The following is a 21,250-nucleotide window of genomic DNA, read 5'->3' as shown; positions in this document are numbered from 1 at the left end:
GTCTGATGGACACTAAATCCTCCAGAGGATAACTTTTAGCTTAAATAGTTCGCACGGCATCCACGCAACAGAAACAGATTGTCACGCCGAGGGCATGCGACGGTATCGCAACATTTTCGAAAAATTTTGCATTGACACCGCAGATAGAGCTTTAAGACAAAGTCCTTTGTCAAAAATATTTAAATAACTTACGCCCTTTTCAAATGTTATTTCGAGTACAATGGATTACCGGACGGGCCAAAATTTCTCATAGATGGCGCTGTTCGCTTGGTGGTAAGAATTTCAAATTTGTTCTGAAAAATTTACTTTTTCATTAATATCTCAAAAACTACGCAATGTAGGCTCACAAAATTTGACCTACTGATGAAAAAAAAAATTACCTTTTACCAGGTCAAATTTAAAGCAAAAGCGATGCTTAACTTGGGAAATATTGAATTTAAACTGATTTTCCCCATACATTTTTTAAATCGATTACTACCAGCGTGACAGCTGCCGCCATCATCGTTTTTCTCTTTCTCGCCTCGCTTTTGACAGCGAGATCAGTCAAAACGAGATGTCAAACCATAATTTTTTGTTTGTTTGTTGTGGTCCGCAATTTAAATTTCCGTCGGAACGGACACCACAAGCCTTTCCGTTGCCTTTGCCCTCCGGGGTTGAACTCCCTAACGGAACACTTGCCGCTGCTGCTGTCCCAGACGAGTCGGTTGACGCGGAGTTTGTAACGAGAGCAATCAAAATAACGCCGGCACACGATCGGTACGATTTTGAGCATGCGAAAAGGGCATCTGCTGCCGCTGGTTGAGGTGAATGACTGCAAGGGGAGGATTCTGGATGGGTTTGGCCACTTTACGGATCTGCCACGTTACGAAGCTCGCGTCAAGATGATGGACTATTTGACGAATGTTTCGTTGCCTTTGCCCTTGCCCTCCCTAACGGAACACTTGCCGCTGCTGCTGTCCCAGGTGGAAAAAGGCGCGCGCGGATTTTTCTCGCGAAATGTACAGGTAAGGTCCGATTCACAGTTTAAAGGTGGGACAGATTTTTAATGATATTATTCCAAAGGTTGATGGACCCGGCCTATCTGGCCCCGTACGTATCATGCATTCGGAGTGAGGATTTTGCCTTTTTGACGAGCTTCTGAGTTGACCAGAAATGCACCAATCGTGGCAGTTTTCCAGCCAGCGAAACCAAGTGGTCAGGAATGATCTCCAACTGACAACTCTTCACCACCTCAACCGCTCTTTTGGCCATCGCTTGGCACTGAACGAACCACTGCGGTCTCAGCAGTAACTCGAGTATAACTTTTGACCGCGAACAAACCGGAAGTACCATCGAGTGAGGTTTAACTTCCACCTTTAAACTGTGAACCAGACCTTACCTGTAAATTTCGCGAGAAAAATCCGCGCGCGCCGTTTTCCATCTGGGACAGCAGCAGCGGCAAGTGTTCCGTTAGGGAGGGCAAGGGCAAAGGCAACGAAACATTCGTCAAATAGTCCATCATCTTGACGCGAGCTTCGTAACGTGGCAGATCCGTTAAGTGGCCAAACCCATCCAGAATCCTCTCCTTGCAGTCATTCACCTCAACCAGCGGCAGCAGATGCCCTTTTCGCATGCTCAAAATCGTACCGATCGTGTGCCGGCGTTATTTTGATTGCTCTCGTGCCAAACTCCGCGTCAACCGACTCGTCAAAATCCAGCGGAATTTCCGCCTTCCTGTTCGGATGCCACAGCATGAACGTAATCCCGCGCAAGTGCTCGTTCCTCCCGTTGTCGGATTCACCGCCACCGCCAAATTCCCGAGTAGCGTTTCCGGCCGGATCGTCGAAATGATGATGATTTCTTGGGACGATCGAACTTTATAAGCCACGTCGACCGAAGGTGATTTTGCTATTATAACCCGGAACCTCAACCAGGGTAGGACCGTTGATTTCCACGCTGTTAACCTCAATGTCCGACTCGATAGAGCAACTTCAACTAGCACAACGCAACTAGCGATTTATCTGCTGTCCCAGATGGAAAAAGGCGCGCGTGGAATTTGCTACGTGATATGTACAGGTAAGGTCTGGTTCACGGTTTAAAGATTGAACGGATTTATAATGATATGATTCCAAAGGTGAGGCGTACGCAGCTGCCATGAGGATTTAACACAACCGGCCGACAAGAAAGGGAAGAAGCCTGCGGCTGTCGCCGATGCTTCCGGCTCGGGTGAGAAGAAGCCAGCTGAGAAGCGTCCGGCTGCTACTGATTCGAAGGCCGCTAAGGGAGGCAAGAAGATTCCGGTCTCAAGACCGAACTGGCCAAAAAGGGTGCTGCCGCCAAAATAGAAGAAGTGCGTTATTGCCAAAAAAGCTCCGATGTTGACTGCTGCTTCCGCCGCCTATACCAAGAAGACTGCGGCCGCCGCCATGAAGCCAACCCCGGTACCACTAGAGCGGCTGCTGCCAAGAAGAAGGGATCTGCCTGAGCGAAGAAGGCTGCCACAAAGAAGCCCACCATCAAGAAGGTCACTACCACCTAAGGCATCGAAGCCAGGGTGCTGCTATGGCTCGTACCGCCGGTTTGCTGAAAGCTAAGCGTACCAAGACCAAGGTGACCACCAGGACCGTTTGAAACTGCGCTGCTCAAAATCCGCACCGCGGTCAAGTCCGTTGGCCGCGTACTATGCGTCTGTACCGCAACCGCATACGACATCATCAACTGTCCGCTGACGACGGAAGCCGTGATGGAGAAGATCGAGGACAACAACACGCTGGTGTTCCTGACCCATCTGCGCACCAACAAGAACCACGGCAAGAAGCTGTACTCAGTCAAATTGTCACTAGGGTTGTGACCGGATGGCGTACGTGCGGCTGGCGCGTGACTGCGACGCCCTGGACAAAGAAAACTAGATCGGAATCATCTAGGCAGTGTGCCGCGTTTTTAGTTCTACTATCGAGCTGCCTGGTTGCAGGCCAAGTGCGAATGATGCTGATGATACCTCTTCAGTTGACGCTCAGGTGAGGAACATCCTGGAAGGAGCGACACTGACTACGTCCGTAGTCCTGTTAGATCATTCTTGATCAAGACAGTATAGCTCTGGTTCCTTGCAAGTGTCCTATTTTCTTACCTCCACGTTGGCTTGGTTTTCATGATGACCTAGCTGGTGGCCTGTGGAAACGGCTCGTAAACCTTTGACCACCGCGGGTCAGACTCGAGACGGCTAAAAGAAAGGGGCGCGACAATGTGGGACAGGGAAGTAATTTGTGATTGTAGACGGTATTGTTTTGATTCGCAGTATGTTGAGTCAACTGCTGTGGATGTACCTGAAACATCGCACAACGGGGTTTCTCTTCTTTTCGTTTTTATCTACCATTAGAGAGCCTGGAGCTTGTTAGAGAACGGACATCTCGAGCCTGAGGTGCCAGTCGAGGCACGGGAGCTGACAAACGTATGGTGCCTATCGAGCAAAATCCTTTGTGACGGTTCTCGTGCTTCGATTGGTGCTTTTGATTTGAGATGTCCGTTCTCGAATAAGCTCCAGGTTCTCTATCTACCATCTATATTCTGTTTATTTTGTTTCACTGATTCTCTAACACGCCTTATGTTTATTATCGTCCATTTGTTTTCGATTTTTCTTTCATGATTCTCTTATTTCTCAACGCTTTTCCACTCTATTTACTTATTGATGCTGCTGTAACAAACTGTCTGTTTTCCCTTAATTTGGCAGCGATGTCAATTTTGTTTATCTTTATTTATCTATTTGAATAATTGTTCATCTGCCCTATAAATTTCCCTTATACAATCTAAGCTTGTTTGTTGCCTCTATTTATTAGCTATTGTTAATTTCTTTATCTACTTCATAAATTACTATCTTTCTTTTACTATTGATTCTTCAAATAGTATATTTCTTTCCTTGTCCATTGTTTTCAATCTTCACCCTTTTCTTCAAACAAATGAGGTTCAAGCCCTTACTCAAATTTTGAAATGATTAAAGAATTAACACAAATATTACTATTGTACTTTTGAAAAACTTGTATAACATGCTTAGGACCAAAAATTGTAACAAAACACCGCGACAAAAGAAATAGCAACAGATAAACACGACTTAACATTAGGGAATATCTCAGGAGAAAACAATACACAGTAAAATAACAACTAGTTTTTGAATTCAAACTAAAAATAAAACAGTTTTTGCTGTATAAAAGTTGTTAGGCACACATTAAATGGTTAGGCGCTTATACTTACATCAAACCCTACGTAATGTACCACCCCCGGCCGAGTTAAAATGCGTAACCGGAAAAGAAGGTGTGCATGCCTGGCACGAACACTCAAAGCGTGTTCTAGCGTGCTGCTCGTACTGACTCAGAGCAAGGGTGAGATGTAGGTGCAAGGGCAGTGCGTGTTCATCGGGAACCTGGTGCATAAGATCGGTCAAGGCCCGTTCTTACACTGAAAATTGCGAATTGCGAATACTATCGAGCTGCCTGGTTGTGGGAAACCGGTCGCCAACAGATAAAGGGGGGAGAGAGAGGGAGAAAGCAATAGTAATAGTAGAACCGATCGTGCAAACGTGGTCCAACCCTTCTACGAAGTCATGTACTAATAAAATTTCATGTGGGCCTGCAACGATTGTGACATCGGCCGTATGATGACGGGCTCTTGGGACAAGTAGGGTGAGAACGTGAACCAAGATGATCTAATGCGACTTGGTTCACACTTTTAGGGACCACGTGAACATTATTTTTGGGTTAGGGTTTGTTTTGTTCATCCCACTCGTGAAGATCGCACCAAACGCTACGGCCGCACGGTCGGTTTTTTTTATCTAACCAGAGTCGTAGCTCACGGCGTGTTTCTCCTTACGGATCAACCAATGGTCTATTTGGTTACCCACTAACCCAACACCGGAAACCCCAAAAAATAACTTTTATTGTACATGAATTTTACAAGCTAAAGTAGTACAGACCAGACTCCATTATCCGATGGCCTTGAAGGCGCCATATTTTGCAAATTTCAGGTCAACAGGGAACAAGGGTACAGGGAAAATTACAAGTTGGATCAAAATTTGCAAAATAGAGCGCTTCAGATAATCGAGTCTGGACTGTACATCGTACAAAAACGCACTTAAAATCTTAACTCTACTGCAGAATCGGGATCATTCCATATCTGCAGGAAGTCCTCCGAAGCGGCTATCGAATGACTTTTCTGGAAACAACAACCTCCTCACGGTCCAACGAATCCTCCATGGTCCATGTGACTGTATCCACCCGAGGTCAATGCACCACGTACGTTGTACCGGCTTCATCCTCCCTTTCCTCCGGGCATCGACTTGGCCATACAGCCCGACCGTAGGCTGCTGAACGGCCTCCTGCGCCTATCGACCGTTTCCGAACGACGAGTAATGTCCCGTGGTGCTCTCTGATTGCGACTTGTCCCCGTGAATCGAGGGTGATCCGTACCCATGCCGAACGATGTTCTTCAGCAGATCCTCGACCTTGTTTTTCTTCTCAACAAAATATTGATCTCCTTTTCGTTCTTCGCACAAATTTCCACGATCTGGTAGAAGTTGCGGTCCTCCACCGGCGAACCCCCTTCAGCCACGTCGCAGTCCAATCTGAGGCTCGAAGCCCATTTCCAGCATCCGAACCGCGTCGTCGAACATTATCTAAAAAAAAAAACTTAACTTAGGCAATCCAAGTCTATCTGGCGCAACTCACCTCCAGCGCACCATAAAAATGCAAGTGTAGGCGGATGTTCGGCGTTCTGAAGTGACGCATCGCCGTCTGGATCCGCTGGTTGGGATCGTGGGTCGGTGCAAGCACCAGCACGATCGGACCATCGCCTCTCAGATTGGTGCGCAATGTTCACGATCGATGGGAGCAAGTACCCAAGCGGTTGATTTGGCATCCATTTTCGTGGAACGGTTTGACGCAGGTGTGGTCACACTTGCGGCTACAGGCCAGTGGTATGGCGCACGCGAGTCCACAATCTAATGAACTTTGGTTGCAGGGGATTGTTTTGCGGTGTTCGTGTTTGCCGTATCCGTGCTGGGTGGTGAGGGTGACACAGGGCGGAAGCAATATTTGTTGCAGGGAGGTTTGCTCGTTCCGCAAGGCACCGGCGAGAAGATTGCGGCCGCAACGCACTCGCAGGTCAATTCGTCGAAGGGAACCCAATGGCCGTAGAAATTCTTGAAACTTCCTTCTCCACTTACTAAAACATCGCATAATCGAAAATCGGCAGCAGCTTTACAACGCGAAACCGATCGTACATGTTTCACTTCTCATCAGGCCACAGCCCACAAACACAATCCAATCAGGTTAGCTCGTCGAGCTGGCCAAACTTGCGACCCTGCAGCAAGCGCAGCGCCTTTTCTCCAACGTCCTCAACGCTACGCAGCGCGAGCTCTTTCAGCTGGGCCGGGCACATTCCGAGCAGCGCCGGTTCACCAAGCTTGACGCGGTCGACCTCCAGGCGGCAAAGCTGTGCTGGGTTAGAGGTGTGGCCGGCCAGGTGGACTCTTCCAACTTGGGAGATCGAACGTGGGATAGCAGGAGTTGCTGGTGTTTGTACAACTCGGCGAGGGCACGCCTGCGTAGAGGTCACTCGGACGGCGCCACTGTCTGTGTTTTCGGTGCTCAGCACCGTCCACAAAGGTTAAAATGAAGAACGCGTCGACCTGCATTGAAAGGATTTGGTGAGGCTCTTTAAGTTTAGTAAGCGTGAGGACTAGGCGATTGTCGTTAGTCAGCTCCGGAAGGTGGGATGGCAGTGCGTGAGAAACTTACCGTCCGCGCGTTTCTCGACGGCCCAGACGACGTTTTGATTATCCGGTAGCTTCGAGACGGCCATTTCGAAAACATCTAGGCCGTAACAACAAACTCAAATTGAGGAGCATGCCTGATACAGTCGGGGTGAGTCCTCGTTGGCGATGCGAGATCGGCAGCCCAGGGTCGAAGCGAGGAGATAATTTCGTCGTCCTGACCAGGTTCTTAACTGGTCACCCTCTTCCAGTGGCAAGGCTAGCTGAACTCAGGCCAACGGATGATCGCCTGGGCGTGGCCCCAGTCACGAGGTTGCCCAGCTCTAAGCAGGTCAGCTAACCGAAGTTTTCCCCGCGCCACGGTGATTCGTGGTTGAACGGAGTTTTTTCTCGCTCTGCGGCATTCTGAGGACCTTTCCGTACTCCAACCCGCACGTCCGGATGACATCCAGCAGCCGGAGCGTCCCTGCGGCGTCCACTTCGGCCGTGTATTCGCTCAGGTCGAACGAAACCTTGACGAGACTTTGCGCGACCAAGTTGTAGATCTTAGTCGGGCGGTCGGCCGAAATGATCTTCACCAGGCAACCGCTGTCAGTCATGTCGCCGTAGTGCAGAATCATCCGGTCCTGCTTGTCCTGGATAGATTCTGTTCGCTGCGGCCACTTGGAATATCAAACTCCTGATGATTCGGCAATATTACCGCGATAAGGAACGAATAAATTTGAGAATAAAAACAACAACAACAACAACAACAGTAAACATAAACGAATGCTACCGTACAGTACCACCATACGGATTTGAAAGAAAAATTTATTTTTTCTGATTTATGCCAAATATCACAATAAAACGATAAGAAAAAAATATTGCACTGCAGATATGTAAGTTCCGCTAACTTTTACATAGTTTAATTTGAAAACGACGTGAAAAACTTATTATTTTATTAAAATTAATTCAATCCAATGTTACTACCCTGTACGGTAACTGTTTACTTCACGGTGGTGCTATCTATTGGTTAAAATTTAGTTCGTTGAATCTACCAGAAGAGGGATATAGCGTACAACAAAAGCGAACCTGGCGGCAATTTGAAGAAACACCCCGTCGGGTGTTCCATTGGCTCCATATACACAAAATAGGCTTATATAGGTCTACGAAATCATGATCATCCTCTCTATATTGGATGGTTATACCATTCTATGCTTATGATTACTTACAGCAAATGAAAACAGAATAAAAAAAACTAATTCCGAACTGTTTTCCAAAGTTTTCTTAGAAAACAATTGAGCGTAGTAGTGGTTGCTAACATCTGTCAATAATTTAGATTTATTAGTGTTTATGAATTCTTCTTTAGTGTTTTTATTGATAAGTATGCCATGGCAGGGAAACATTCCCATTTTATCTGTTGGTTGGCTGAAACGAGAAAAGTTTATGTGAAAAACTGATTATTGTAATGCAGATAGCAGTGATTTTCAGACAATCATATAAGTTGTGGAAAGCTCTGTTCAAATTTGCACACCACAAACCACAGCGACTATAGCAGAAAAAACTGTCCAAGACACAAACCCGAAAGCTTTGCTTGAAATCGGTGATACTTTTTATCCTGGGCACTCACCACAGTCGTCAAGCGGGGGTGGCAACGGTGGCAATTTTTGATGTTTGCACTGCATATTTGAGGTGTGAATATTATTTTGCTGTGCGTCGAATCAAGTGCAAAATTTTAAATACACGACCGTAAAAAAGCGTGTTATATTTATCCAGGGAGTATGTTGACAGCTCTCATACAAACTTAGCCTACCAGTTTTTGTGGGCCCAGTGGGCCTAATGGAGCATTCTTTAATTACGTAACGCAAAATTTGGAATTTTTGAACCTCCCTCTTCGTAACAAATTCTAACAGATGAGCTACCCCCCAGTTAACTCAATCCGAATTCTGAAACGGAATCTAATTAGAATCGTATACAAATTCCGTTTCAAACGCAACAACCGGTTCCGTGTTCGAACCGGTTGTTGCGTTTGAAACGGAATTTGTGTACGATTCTAATTAGATTCCGTTTCAGAATTCGGGTTGATCTGACTGGGCCCCTGCACCTCGTAACGCGTAACGAATGGTCTTTTTGCTATTTTGTATAAGTGCATATTGTGGTAAGCGAAGCGGACATGAACGGCAAGTGGAAGAATCGCGAGTAATGCTTGACTATTATTGTGAAGGCAGACAAAAATCAAAATACGAGCGCAACCTGTCAAAGCCTGTTGCGCCACAGGCTGATGTACACGCTTACGGCAAACCACACCATTTTTGTACGGCGCAACAGATTTTTTCGCGCAACAGAAGAGATGCGCACTTCGGATTGGTGGTGCGCGGATAATACAAGGACTTTCTTTTCAAGAAGAGAGGTTATCCTTACGGCTGAGTAGATACTAGCCAGGAACCTTAAAACTCGTTAAGTAATGTCCAGTCAAGAACTGACTATAATCGTTTATTGAATGAGCTTTTATATGGTTACATAATGTTGCATCGATGTGCAACTCTAACTAGCTACGCCCTGCCTGATGTATTGCCCTGCTGGCTTTTTCGGTCTCACTCGAAAAAGTCCCTTGGGCCTGCCGCAAGAATGTCGCGCGATGACGGGCTCACTCGAAGAGTCCTTTGCGCTGACCTCAGCAATATCGCAGGCGCGCGTCGATGTGCTCACTCGAAGAGTCCCATGTGCTGACCTCGGCAATATCGTCGGTGCGCATTGAACAGAGCGAGGTGGGCAGTTGATATTTATCGAGGTCAGGTTTGTTTTGATTCTAGTTGGGTGCCAGTGGTTCTCACTCGATAAATATCACCACAATATTAGGATGACAAGAAAACAGGTGCAGGTGGTTATGTTACACATGACCAGTATGACAAAGAACTAAGCAAAAAAGATTTTAAAATTAAGCCATTTTGTTGAATTATGCGTCAGATAAAATCAAAACATTATTGGATTTATATGTTCGCTCAATTTCTCTTTAAGCTCCGTATAAAAAAAAACAGTGATATCTCTATAATTCGATGTTAGTCCCCCAATCGGAACAATCGTGAGGTAGCGGCCTTTCCAGATTGTTGCCACCTTTTTCGAAATGGCCAATATTGTAAACCATGAGTTGATTCAATAGATGTCTTTCCGGGAAAACTTTCCTTTAGGGCACCGGCCACTGCAGCTTTTGGCCAACTTTTTCTAAATTGCCATATTCATTACCAATATCAAAAACCATGAAATTTGATACCAATATTGCCCAAAATAGTATGGTTCAGTAAATGTCCTCCCGGGAGAATCTCCCTGAGGACACCGGCCACTTCAGGTTGTGGCCAATACTGTCAAAATGGTCATTTGCATTACCAGTATTGAAAAGCATGAATTTTGATACCAACATTGCCCAAAATCGTTTAGTTCGTTAAATGTCCACCCGGGACAACCTCCCTGAGGGCACCGGCCACTCCAGGTTGTAGGCAATACTGTCAAAATGACCATTTTCTTCACCAGTATCAAAATCCAAGAAGTTTGATACCCATGTTGTCCAGTCTTGATGGCATTCCATCGGAACACCCCTGAGGAATCTGGCCACTCCGGGTCTTGTGGCCAGAATATTCCGGTGACTCTCAATTATTCTGGCTGGCCTGCCTCCGCTTGGTCTGCTCCTAGCTCCGGGCTAGCTGCTTTTCGGCCAACTGCTTCTGGGCCTCCAGGCCATCCAACGATAGAATGATTTCCCAGGGTTGACGGAGCGGGGTTATATTGGCTTAAAATGGAGACGGATGTCCCGCCCTTTTGCGCCGGTTATCCCATTCCTACGTCATTCGCTTTTTGATGCACTGGTGGGGATGCGCCAACGAAAAATTCACGAAAGAGGTATTGTTTCAAATGATTCATGCACTGCTTTTGGTGCATTTTTAAAGCTTTTGACGCTTGGCGTTTAATTTAATTTAAATACTTCCCCCGAAATTTTCATTTAAAAAAAAATTACGAATATTAACAATTTTCGCTTGCAAGTGTCAAATGTCAAACGATCGCAGTTGGCCTTGAACAAGCAAGCGCGTGCTTTGACCCACGCAAAAAATCTTTCCGCTTTCTGATTGGCTGTTTTGTTTTGCCGTGGAGTCGTAAAGGCAGCATTTTTGCCAACGATTTTCATTCCATCGTCATCGTTCGAACCGACAACATCGTAGCAGTAGCAGCAGCAGCGGAAAAAAAACGACTTGAGGAAATCCAGAGCAAGCTCCGAGAAGAAGAAACACGCCAGCGTGTGCGTGAAATTGCTGCCAAAACGACGTCGAAGGAGAAAAGCAAGGCCTACTTGGATGGACGCTCGAGGAGATGGCCACAAGAATCAACTTCTGCTGCAATTTAACAAAATGGCGCTTTTCAGCGCCAACGAAAAATTCACGAAAGAGTTATTGTTTCAAATGATTCATGCACTGCTTTTGGTGCATTTTTAAAGTTTTTGACGCTTGGCGTTTAATTTAATTTAACCCTTTCGAGCCTGATGGGTCATATATGACCCAAATATCAAAATTTTCAAAACTAGCCTATAATTTTCGTATGGTCATAAGAATCATTTTCCCATCATTGACTAAAAAAATATTTTTTTGAAAATTCAGGCCTGAAAGGGTTAAATACTTCTCCCAAAATTTTCATTTAAAAAAAAATTACGAATATTAACAATTTTCGCTTGCAATTGTCAAACGTCAAACGATCGCAGTTGGCCTTGAACAAGCAAGCGCGTGCTTTGACCCACGCAAAAAATCTTTCCGCTCTCTGATTGGCTGTTTTGTTTTGCCGTGGAGTCGTAAAGGCAGCATTTTGCCAACGATTTTCATTCCATCGTCATCGTTCGAATCGACAACATCGTAGCAGTAGCAGCAGCAGCGGAAAAAACAACGACTGGAGGAAATCCGAGCAAGTTCCGAGAAAAGAAATAAGCCAGCGTGTGCGTGAAATTGCTGCCAAAACAACGTCGAAGGAGAAAAGCAAGGCCTACTTGGATGGACGCTCGAGGAGATGGCCACAAGAATCAACTTCTGCTGCAATTTAACAAAATGGCGCTTTTCAGCGCCAACGAAAAATTCACGGAAGAGTTATTGTTTCAAATGATTCATGCACTGCTTTTGGTGCATTTTTAAAGTTTTTGACGCTTGGCGTTTAATTTAATTTAAATACTTCTCCCAAAATTTTCATTTAAAAAAAAAATTACGAATATTAACAATTTTCGCTTGCAATTGTCAAACGTCAAACGATCGCAGTTGGCCTTGAACAAGCAAGCGCGTGCTTTGACCCACGCAAAAAATCTTTCCGCTCTCTGATTGGCTGTTTTGTTTTGCCGTGGAGTCGTAAAGGCAGCATTTTTGCCAACGATTTTCATTCCATCGTCATCGTTCGAATCGACAACATCGTAGCAGTAGCAGCAGCAGCGGAAAAAACAACGACTGGAGGAAATCCGAGCAAGCTCCGAGAAAAGAAATAAGCCAGCGTGTGCGTGAAATTGCTGCCAAAACAACGTCGAAGGAGAAAAGCAAGGCCTACTTGGATGGACGCTCGAGGAGATGGCCACAAGAATCAACTTCTGCTGCAATTTAACAAAATGGCGCTTTTCAGCGCCAACGAAAAATTCACGGAAGAGTTATTGTTTCAAATGATTCATGCACTGCTTTTGGTGCATTTTTAAAGTTTTTGACGCTTGGCGTTTAATTTAATTTAAATACTTCTCCCAAAATTTTCATTTAAAAAAAAAATTACGAATATTAACAATTTTCGCTTGCAATTGTCAAACGTCAAACGATCGCAGTTGGCCTTGAACAAGCAAGCGCGTGCTTTGACCCACGCAAAAAATCTTTCCGCTCTCTGATTGGCTGTTTTGTTTTGCCGTGGAGTCGTAAAGGCAGCATTTTTGCCAACGATTTTCATTCCATCGTCATCGTTCGAATCGACAACATCGTAGCAGTAGCAGCAGCAGCGGAAAAAACAACGACTGGAGGAAATCCGAGCAAGCTCCGAGAAAAAGAAATAAGCCAGCGTGTGCGTGAAATTGCTGCCAAAACAACGTCGAAGGAGAAAAGCAAGGCCTACTTGGATGGACGCTCGAGGAGATGGCCACAAGAATCAACTTCTGCTGCAATTTAACAAAATGGCGCTTTTCAGCGCCAACGAAAAATTCACGGAAGAGTTATTGTTTCAAATGATTCATGCACTGCTTTTGGTGCATTTTTAAAGTTTTTGACGCTTGGCGTTTAATTTAATTTAAATACTTCTCCCAAAATTTTCATTTAAAAAAAAATACGAATATTAATAATTTTCGCTTGCAATTGTCAAACGTCAAACGATCGCAGTTGGCCTTGAACAAGCAAGCGCGTGCTTTGACCCACGCAAAAAATCTTTCCGCTCTCTGATTGGCTGTTTTGTTTTGCCGTGGAGTCGTAAAGGCAGCATTTTTGCCAACGATTTTCATTCCATCGTCATCGTTCGAATCGACAACATCGTAGCAGTAGCAGCAGCAGCGGAAAAAACAACGACTGGAGGAAATCCGAGCAAGCTCCGAGAAAAAGAAACAAGCCAGCGTGTGCGTGAAATTGCTGCCAAAACAACGTCGAAGGAGAAAAGCAAGGCCTACTTGGATGGACGCTCGAGGAGATGGCCACAAGAATCAACTTCTGCTGCAATTTAACAAAATGGCGCTTTTCAGCGCCAACGAAAAATTCACGGAAGAGTTATTGTTTCAAATGATTCATGCACTGCTTTTGGTGCATTTTTAAAGCTTTTGACGCTTGGCGTTTAATTTAATTTAAATACTTCCCCCGAAATTTTCATTTAAAAAAAAATTACGAATATTAACAATTTTCGCTTGCAAGTGTCAAACGTCAAACGATCGCAGTTGGCCTTGAACAAGCAAGCGCGTGCTTTGACCCACGCAAACATCTTTCCGCTCTCTGATTGGCTGTTTTGTTTTGCCGTGGAGTCGTGAAGGCAGCATTTTTGCCAACGATTTTCATTCCATCGTCATCGTTCGAACCGACAACATCGTAGCAGTAGCAGCAGCAGCGGAAAAAAACAACGATTGGAGGAAATCAAGAGCAAGCTCCGAGAAGAAGAAACACGCCAGCGTGTGCGTGAAATTGCTGCCAAAACGACGTCGAAGGAGAAAAGCAAGGCCTACTTGGATGGACGCTCGAGGAGATGGCCACAAGAATCAACTTCTGCTGCAATTTAACAAAATGGCGCTTTTCAGCGCCAACGAAAAATGCACGGAAGAGTTATTGTTTCAAATGATTCATGCACTGCTTTTGGTGCATTTTTAAAGCTTTTGACGCTTGGCGTTTAATTTAATTTAAATACTTCCCCCGAAATTTTCATTTAAAAAAAAATTACGAATATTAACAATTTTCGCTTGCAAGTGTCAAACGTCAAACGATCGCAGTTGGCCTTGAACAAGCAAGCGCGTGCTTTGACCCACGCAAACATCTTTCCGCTCTCTGATTGGCTGTTTTGTTTTGCCGTGGAGTCGTGAAGGCAGCATTTTTGCCAACGATTTTCATTCCATCGTCATCGTTCGAACCGACAACATCGTAGCAGTAGCAGCAGCAGCGGAAAAAACAACGATTGGAGGAAATCAAGAGCAAGCTCCGAGAAGAAGAAACACGCCAGCGTGTGCGTGAAATTGCTGCCAAAACGACGTCGAAGGAGAAAAGCAAGGCCTACTTGGATGGACGCTCGAGGAGATGGCCACAAGAATCAACTTCTGCTGCAATTTAACAAAATGGCGCTTTTCAGCGCCAACGAAAAATGCACGAAAGAGTTATTGTTTCAAATGATTCATGCACTGCTTTTGGTGCATTTTGAAAGCTTTTGACGCTTGGCGTTTAATTTAATTTAAATACTTCCTCCAAAATTTTCATTTAAAAAAAATTACGAATATTAACAATTTTCGCTTGCAAGTGTCAAACGTCAAACGATCGCAGTGGCCTTGAACAAGCAAGCGCGTGCTCTGACCCACGCAAAATGTTCCGCTCTCTGATTGGCTGTTTTGTTTTGCCGTGGAGTCGTGAAGGCAGCATTTTTGCCAACGATTTTCATTCCATCGTCATCGTTCGAACCGACAACATCGTAGCAGTAGCAGCAGCAGCGGAAAACGAAAATTCACGAAAGAGTTATTGTTTCAAATGATTCATGCACTGCTTTTGGTGCATTTTTAAAGCTTTTGACGCTTGGCGTTTAATTTAATTTAAATACTTCCCCCAAAATTTTCATTTAAAAAAAATTACGAGTAATAACAATTTTCGCTTGCAAGTGTCAAACGTCAAACGATCGCAGTTGGCCTTGAACAAGCAAGCGCGTGCTTTGACCCACGCAAAAATTTCCGCTCTCTGATTGGTTGTTTTGTTTTGCCGTGGAGTCGTGATGGCAGCATTTTTGCCAACGATTTTCATTCCATCGTCATCGTCAACGATCGCAGTTGAGCCTTGAACAATTGCTCAAAATCATATGGTTCGGTAAATGTCCTCCCGGGAGAACCTCCCTGAGGGCACCGGCCACTCCAGGTTGTGGCCAACACTGTCAAAATGACCATTATCATTTCCAGTATTAAAACCCATGAATTTTGATACCCATATTGCCAAAAATCGTATGGTTCAGTAAATGTCCTCCCGAGAGAACCTCCCTGAGGACACCGGCCACTCCAGGTTGTGGCCAATACTGTCAAAATGGCCATTTGCATTACCAGTATTGGTTCGGTAAATGTCTTCCCGGGAGAACCTCCCTGAGGGCACCGGCCACTCCAGGTTGTGGCCAAACTGTCAAAATGGCCATTTTCATCACCAGTCTCAAAATCCAAGAAGTTTGTTACCCATATTGTCCAGTCTCGTATGGCCTTCCATCGGAACACCCCTGAGGGTTCTGGCCACTCCGGGTCTTGTGGCCAGAATATTCCGGCTGGCCTGCCTCCGCTTGGGCTGCACCTTGCTCCAGGCCAGCTGCTTTTCGGCCAACTGCTTCTGGGCCTCCAGGCCATCTGCTTCCAGGTCCAGGTTGTTGTTTACTCCTCGGCGTCCAGCGATAGAATGATTTCCCTGGGCTGATCGAGCGGGGTTTATATTGGCTCAAAATGGTGACGGATGCCCCGCCTTTTTGCGCCGGTTATCCCAAACCTCATCATTTGCTTTTTGTTGCAACTGTGTGGAAAATTCCACGCAACAGTGCCTTGTTGCGTTGCAGACCCCTTCCCCAGTACCAAGCATGCAACATTTTCGTAACCCGCGACATTTTTCGTTTTTCTGGATTGACACCTCACCAGAATAGAGCCCTTAGGACAAAGTTCTTTGTCAAAAATAAAATTTTGGAAAATGTTAAGAGATACCCCCTGGCAATTTATAGGCCATAAAGAATCGAGGCATAAGCATATCCTTGTCAAACTGGACTACGATCCATGCGGCTCCGACATTCAGGACGATGCAGATGATGTTTTCTATTTCGCCCAGTGTGATTATGATCACTTTGTAACCGTTGGTTCCAATCCTGACGAATATAAGCTTCGCCACAACACTTTATTTCCCATATTCACCGCATTACACTCTACGCCAGTTGCGAAGGGGCGAAACTTATAGTGTGAACGCGGCTGATGCCCATCAATTTCCTGTGGGGTAGCATGGCGGCGCCCACTTACGTCAAACGAAAATTGGTGGGAAATCATGGACTCGGGAATCAACAAGAGAGCGCGATTTGGGGAAAATCGGCCTCTTTTAATCAGGCGTCCGAGCAGTTCGGATGTGCTCCAGAGGAGGGTAACCAATCGCTCTCGCCATCGTCGGAACCAGGAGGTTCCGAGAGCACCCGTTCCGTCTCGGATTGGTCGGCCTAGGCTTTGTAAGTCGCGTTGCGCATCTGCCTACGTCTAAACGTAAAAGGACCCCAGCCCGTTTTCTGGCGCCTCCCCGCGCCATAACCATCAAGGACGACTACCCTCAGGCCGCTGGCCTTCAACGTAAAGGAGGGACCCCTCTCGGCGAGCCCAAATCGGTGGACTCCGGGGCTTGCCGATTAGTCAAGGAGGGAAGACGCCTGCCCGTCGGAGCCAGCAACGCCCGCTGGTCTTCCATCAACCCGGAACCGGCACGAAGCCGTAGAATCGAGCCGCCTACGAAGGTCGGCGAACGAAGCTGCATCCGGCAACCGAAGGACCGGACGAACGCAGCCAGGAACAAGCCACCGCAGCCTGCAAACAACCCCCCCCCCCCCTACGGGGCCGTCACCGCAGAGTCGAGGCTGGAAGCCACTCTGCCGGCCCGAACGTCGCCGGCGCGTGATCATCAGCTGAATTTGCGCGGTAAGAACAACCCCTGAACGACCCACACTGACATACCCACACACCACTTCCAACTTCCCAAAGATCCCGCAATAAAGTGCTGTGAAAAAGTTGAAATTCGTGGTTTTCCTGATTGTCCATCACTTCCCCTGAATCACCTAATAGCAATGCCGACCCTGGGACTACTCGGTCTGAGTCTCTTGCTCTGTGCTGGCCAAGCCAATAGTTTCAACTTGAATGCGAGAATTTCCACCGTCGACTGGGAAACTTGTCTTGGCTCTTCCTCAGTTGATGAAGTCACTGCACACTTCTACGGGAAACTTAACACCATCCTACATGAGGTTGTGCCGAAGAAAATCCGATGAATGAGTCACCGATACAAGCTGCCGTGGTGGGACGAGCCCCAAAGAATCGTTTACGTAAGGCGACGTCGCGTTACATGGAGTCAAGGACAGCATGCACAAAAAAATGTAATTTTACCCAACACTGAAACCATTATTTGAACGTAAACATGCTCAATGCACTGAAAATACGACACACGTTTAATTCAAGTGCCCAAACCGCCCAAAAACTTGAATCATTGAATAAAGCCACATCATAGATTTAATTGTTTTGTGTTTCAACATCAATCCAAACCACATTCAAATGCAAGTGTTTGGGCGATTGACTTTTTGGTATTTTTTGACATGTTATTGTCATTCGGGTGGCTCAAACTTTTCAAGTGTTTTGCTGATGAATTTGTCCCACTGCCATGAACTATTCAAAGTGATGTGACACTAGAAATTGATCTTTAGATCTACCCAAAACAGGCACCATTCAAAATCAACGTGATTTTCCACTTGAATTTAATATGTTTCACTGATTGATTTTAGCGCGACTTTTATCGAAGGCTAGAACGAGTAACACAAAAAACTCTCTTGTTTTCAACTGGCCGGCCGGCGCAGTGTTAGCGTGCACGTCTAGCAAGCGAGAATATGTATACAGCTTGTACGTACTACACCCAAAATTCAGAGTCGTGAAAATCGTTCCCTCAAAATTCATTAAGGGCTCAGTGCTCAGTCAATCAAAGGCGTAGTAGTGTCGTAGTCCCATGCCAGCCGCAGGCAAGCCTTCTTGCCGTCCAGTGGCATCATGGTGTTGGTCTTGGTCACCTTGATGTCACACAGTTGCTTGTCCGCAGCCTAGACGCCCAGCTAGTTCGGTCGTTCATCATCATCAAAGAGGATCCTGTCGGATAACTTCCGTCCTCCGCGAATTCTTGATGACAATTGAAAAACCAGCTCGATCGGCAACACTGGTTGCTGCGATCGACTCACCAACGCGACACCCCTCGTCGCCGCCTGCGATGACGCAAGGAACGATCGAGAAGGTGGGAATTGGCACGCAACGGATGCGCGCGCAAAACGGAGAAGGAGGAGAGAGAGAGAAGTGGAGATTTTCACTCCAGTTCGCGACGCGTTTGAGTAAAGACGTGCTTGTAAATAGTGATCGGAATAAAAGTTTTTTGTTAGGAAAGAGAAAAACGCAAAGTGTTTTGATCACCCGGAGAAACCCTAATACAGTCCACCCGAAGATCCAGTTGGGAGATTTGGCCCCAACATTTGGCCCTTACGAGCCGGATAGACAGTGCCTATCGGTAAGTTCGTCGGAATCAGAGAATTCCGGAGTGTCGCGAGGAGTGAAGTGTCCGGAAGTCGCTAATCCCGGAGGGCGTTTCACGTGGCCCGAACAGCGTGAAAGTGACGCGGTTGTGTGGAGGTTCCAGCAACGCGCGAGACTGTGCACCGGAAGAGGTCGGATTGGCCGCCGGTAGTGCGAAGTGTGGACAGTGGTCGCGATTGGCCACCGAAGCAGAACATTGCGTGGACGGTAGCGTTGCTACTCGAGCAGAAAAGTGCGTGGAAGGTGGTTCGAGAAGACCACCCGAGCAAAGTGAAAAAGTGTTCGGTGAAGAGAGCGTGGGCCGCCATCTTTAAAACGCCAGCAAGAGAGTGTTCGGCGAGAAGAGAGCGTGCGCCGCCATCTTGGAACCCGAGAAAGTGAAAAGTGAGCTGCATCCCGGCGGATGTGGCGTAGTTTCCTGGGGTTGAACACCGAGCCGAAAGTAGAACCGGAAGAAGGCGAGGAATCTGGGCAGGAAGGAAGTGTTCAGAAGAAACCGGAACCGGAAGACCGTAAGCCCGTGGTGGTTCAACTTCCGCTGACTCCAAAGCAACGGCACGCGGAGAGCAAGCGGAAAATGGCGGACGAGGAAGTGCAGGCGTTGCTGAACAGGCGCGGACATGTGAAGGGCAAGCTGACGCGGGTCAGGACTGTCCTCGGCCAGCCTGGAATCCCAGCATCGCGGATCGTAGTCTGCAAGGCGAACGCTGAGAAGTACTACGGTGAGTACAACAGTCTTAACAACGATATTATGGACGCAAAGCTGTCGGAAGACCAGAAGGACGAGAACACAGCACGGTTCTTGGACTTCGAGCAGCTCTACGACGAGGTGCTTGAGAAGATCGTTGAGCTCACAGCACCACCGAATCGTGTCAAGCGGTCGTCCCTGCCGGACAGGCTGGTCAGCAGGTGATTGTCCAGCAGACGCCGTTGCGAGCACCGATTCCAACGTTTGACGGCCAGTACGAGAACTGGCCGAAGTTCAAGTCGATGTTCCTGGAGCTGATGAAGAACTCGCCAGACTCGGACGCCATCAAGCTGCACTACTTGGACAAGTCCCTGGTGGGAGCGGCGACGGGCATGATCGACACGAAGACGCTTCAGGACAACAACTATGCGCACGCGTGGGAGATCCTCGAGGACCGGTACGAGAACCAACGCCTGATCATCGACATCCACATCAACGGAATCTTGCAGCTAAAAAGGATGGCGAAGAAGTCGTCAAAGGAGCTGCGAGAGCTGTACGAGGAGTGTTCGAGACACGTTGAGAACTTACGGTACCACAAGCAGGAGCTGCTGGGTGTATCGGAGTTGTTCGTCGTCAACATTCTGTCGTCTTGCTTGGATCGTGAGACTCGTGAGCAGTGGGAAGCTACCGTCAAAAAGGGTGAACTCCCGAAGGATGCGCAGACGATCGAATTCCTGAAGCAGCGGTGCGCCATCCTGGAACGGTGCGAGCTAGCTGCCCCTGCGTCGTCTGCTGCCCGGTCGGCAGTTCCCAAGGCGGTGCAGTCCTCGAAGCCATCGGCGAAGATCACCTCGGCAGCCGCGACATCCAACGATCTGGAGTGCGATCTGTGTGACGGGTCTCACGCGAACTACAAGTGTGGCTCGTTCCGCGGCATGAGTGTTGCGGAGAGATGGTCGAAGGTGCGTGACGCGAGGCTGTGCTACAACTCCTTGCGCAAGGGTCACCGAGTCGGACAGTGTTCGTCGGACCGATCCTGCAAGTGTGGCGAGAAGCACCACAGCTTGTTGCACCAAGAGAAGAACCAGCAGCAAACCAAGCCGAAGCCAGAAGCGGCTCCGGTATCAGCGAAGGCGCCGTCGGCAGTGTCAAACGCCAGCGTGAAGGCTGGTCCCAGCGGCACGGGTGCGCCGGAAGTGAACGACGAGAACGAGCAGCAGGCAACGTCATGTTTCAGCAGCGGAGCGCTGAAGTCACCGCAGCAGGTTCTGCTGCAGACAGCCATCATCAACGTGGCGGACAAGGCCGGCAGGTTCCATCCGTGTCGCACGTTGTTGGATTCTGGTTCCCAGGCGCACATTTTGTCGGAGGCGATGGCTCGAACCCTCGGCCTAACCTTCGAAAAGTGTAACGTGACGGTCATTGGAGCCAACGCAGTGAAGACGCAAGCAAAGAAGGGAGTCAACCTTACCTTCTCGTCGAGGTACTGTCAGTTCCAAGACAACATCTCGTGTCTGATTTCGGACAAGCCCACGGGACGGATCCCGTCGGCAAGAATCGAGACAGCTGCTTGGCACATCCCGAGCGACGTGTTCTTGGCAGACCCGAAGTTCAGCGAGCCGCACGAGATCGATCTGGTCATGGCGTCGAACTACGTGTGGGACTTGCTGCGAACGGATCGAGTGAAACTGGCGAACGGCACCGTGACTCTGCGTGAAACCGATCTGGGCTGGATCGTGACCGGCGTGTACGACCCGTTCCAGCAGCTGAGTTGCCAAGTCGTCCACTCGAACATCACGCTGAAGGATCAGCTGAACAACGCCATCGAGAAGTTCTGGCTGGTCGAAGA

At 47.4% G+C, this 21,250-nt stretch overlaps 2 protein-coding genes and 1 pseudogene across 4 annotated transcripts in view; 1 reads left to right on the top strand and 2 right to left on the bottom strand.

Annotated features, from left to right (window-relative positions):
• The window catches only part of LOC119766543 (ubiquitin-like modifier-activating enzyme ATG7), a 331,454-nt gene that overhangs the window by 267,282 nt on the left and 42,922 nt on the right, over positions 1 to 21,250 (bottom strand). For 2 of the 3 annotated variants that reach the window (XM_038251290.1, XM_038251288.1), the window contains exon 2: positions 7,951 to 8,146. The exons of the other annotated variant lie outside the window; for it this stretch is intronic. In XM_038251290.1, coding sequence (XP_038107218.1) covers positions 7,951 to 8,130 — 180 coding nt within the window. In that variant the 5' untranslated portion in view covers positions 8,131 to 8,146. The remainder of the gene's footprint in view (positions 1 to 7,950; positions 8,147 to 21,250) is intronic. 3 annotated transcript variants of the gene reach the window in all.
• LOC119767248 lies at positions 2,355 to 2,903 on the top strand (annotated as a pseudogene).
• On the bottom strand, positions 7,072 to 7,359 carry LOC6038471 (GDP-mannose 4,6 dehydratase). The gene has a single exon (XM_038255393.1). It carries the CDS (start codon positions 7,357 to 7,359, stop codon positions 7,072 to 7,074), a length of 288 nt encoding a protein of 95 aa, XP_038111321.1.

Source organism: Culex quinquefasciatus, chromosome 2, assembly GCF_015732765.1.
Source record: "Culex quinquefasciatus strain JHB chromosome 2, VPISU_Cqui_1.0_pri_paternal, whole genome shotgun sequence".
Classification (NCBI taxonomy): domain Eukaryota; kingdom Metazoa; phylum Arthropoda; class Insecta; order Diptera; family Culicidae; genus Culex; species Culex quinquefasciatus.
Note: the sequence above shows the minus strand (reverse complement) of the source record. Positions and strands in the feature narration are given on the sequence as shown.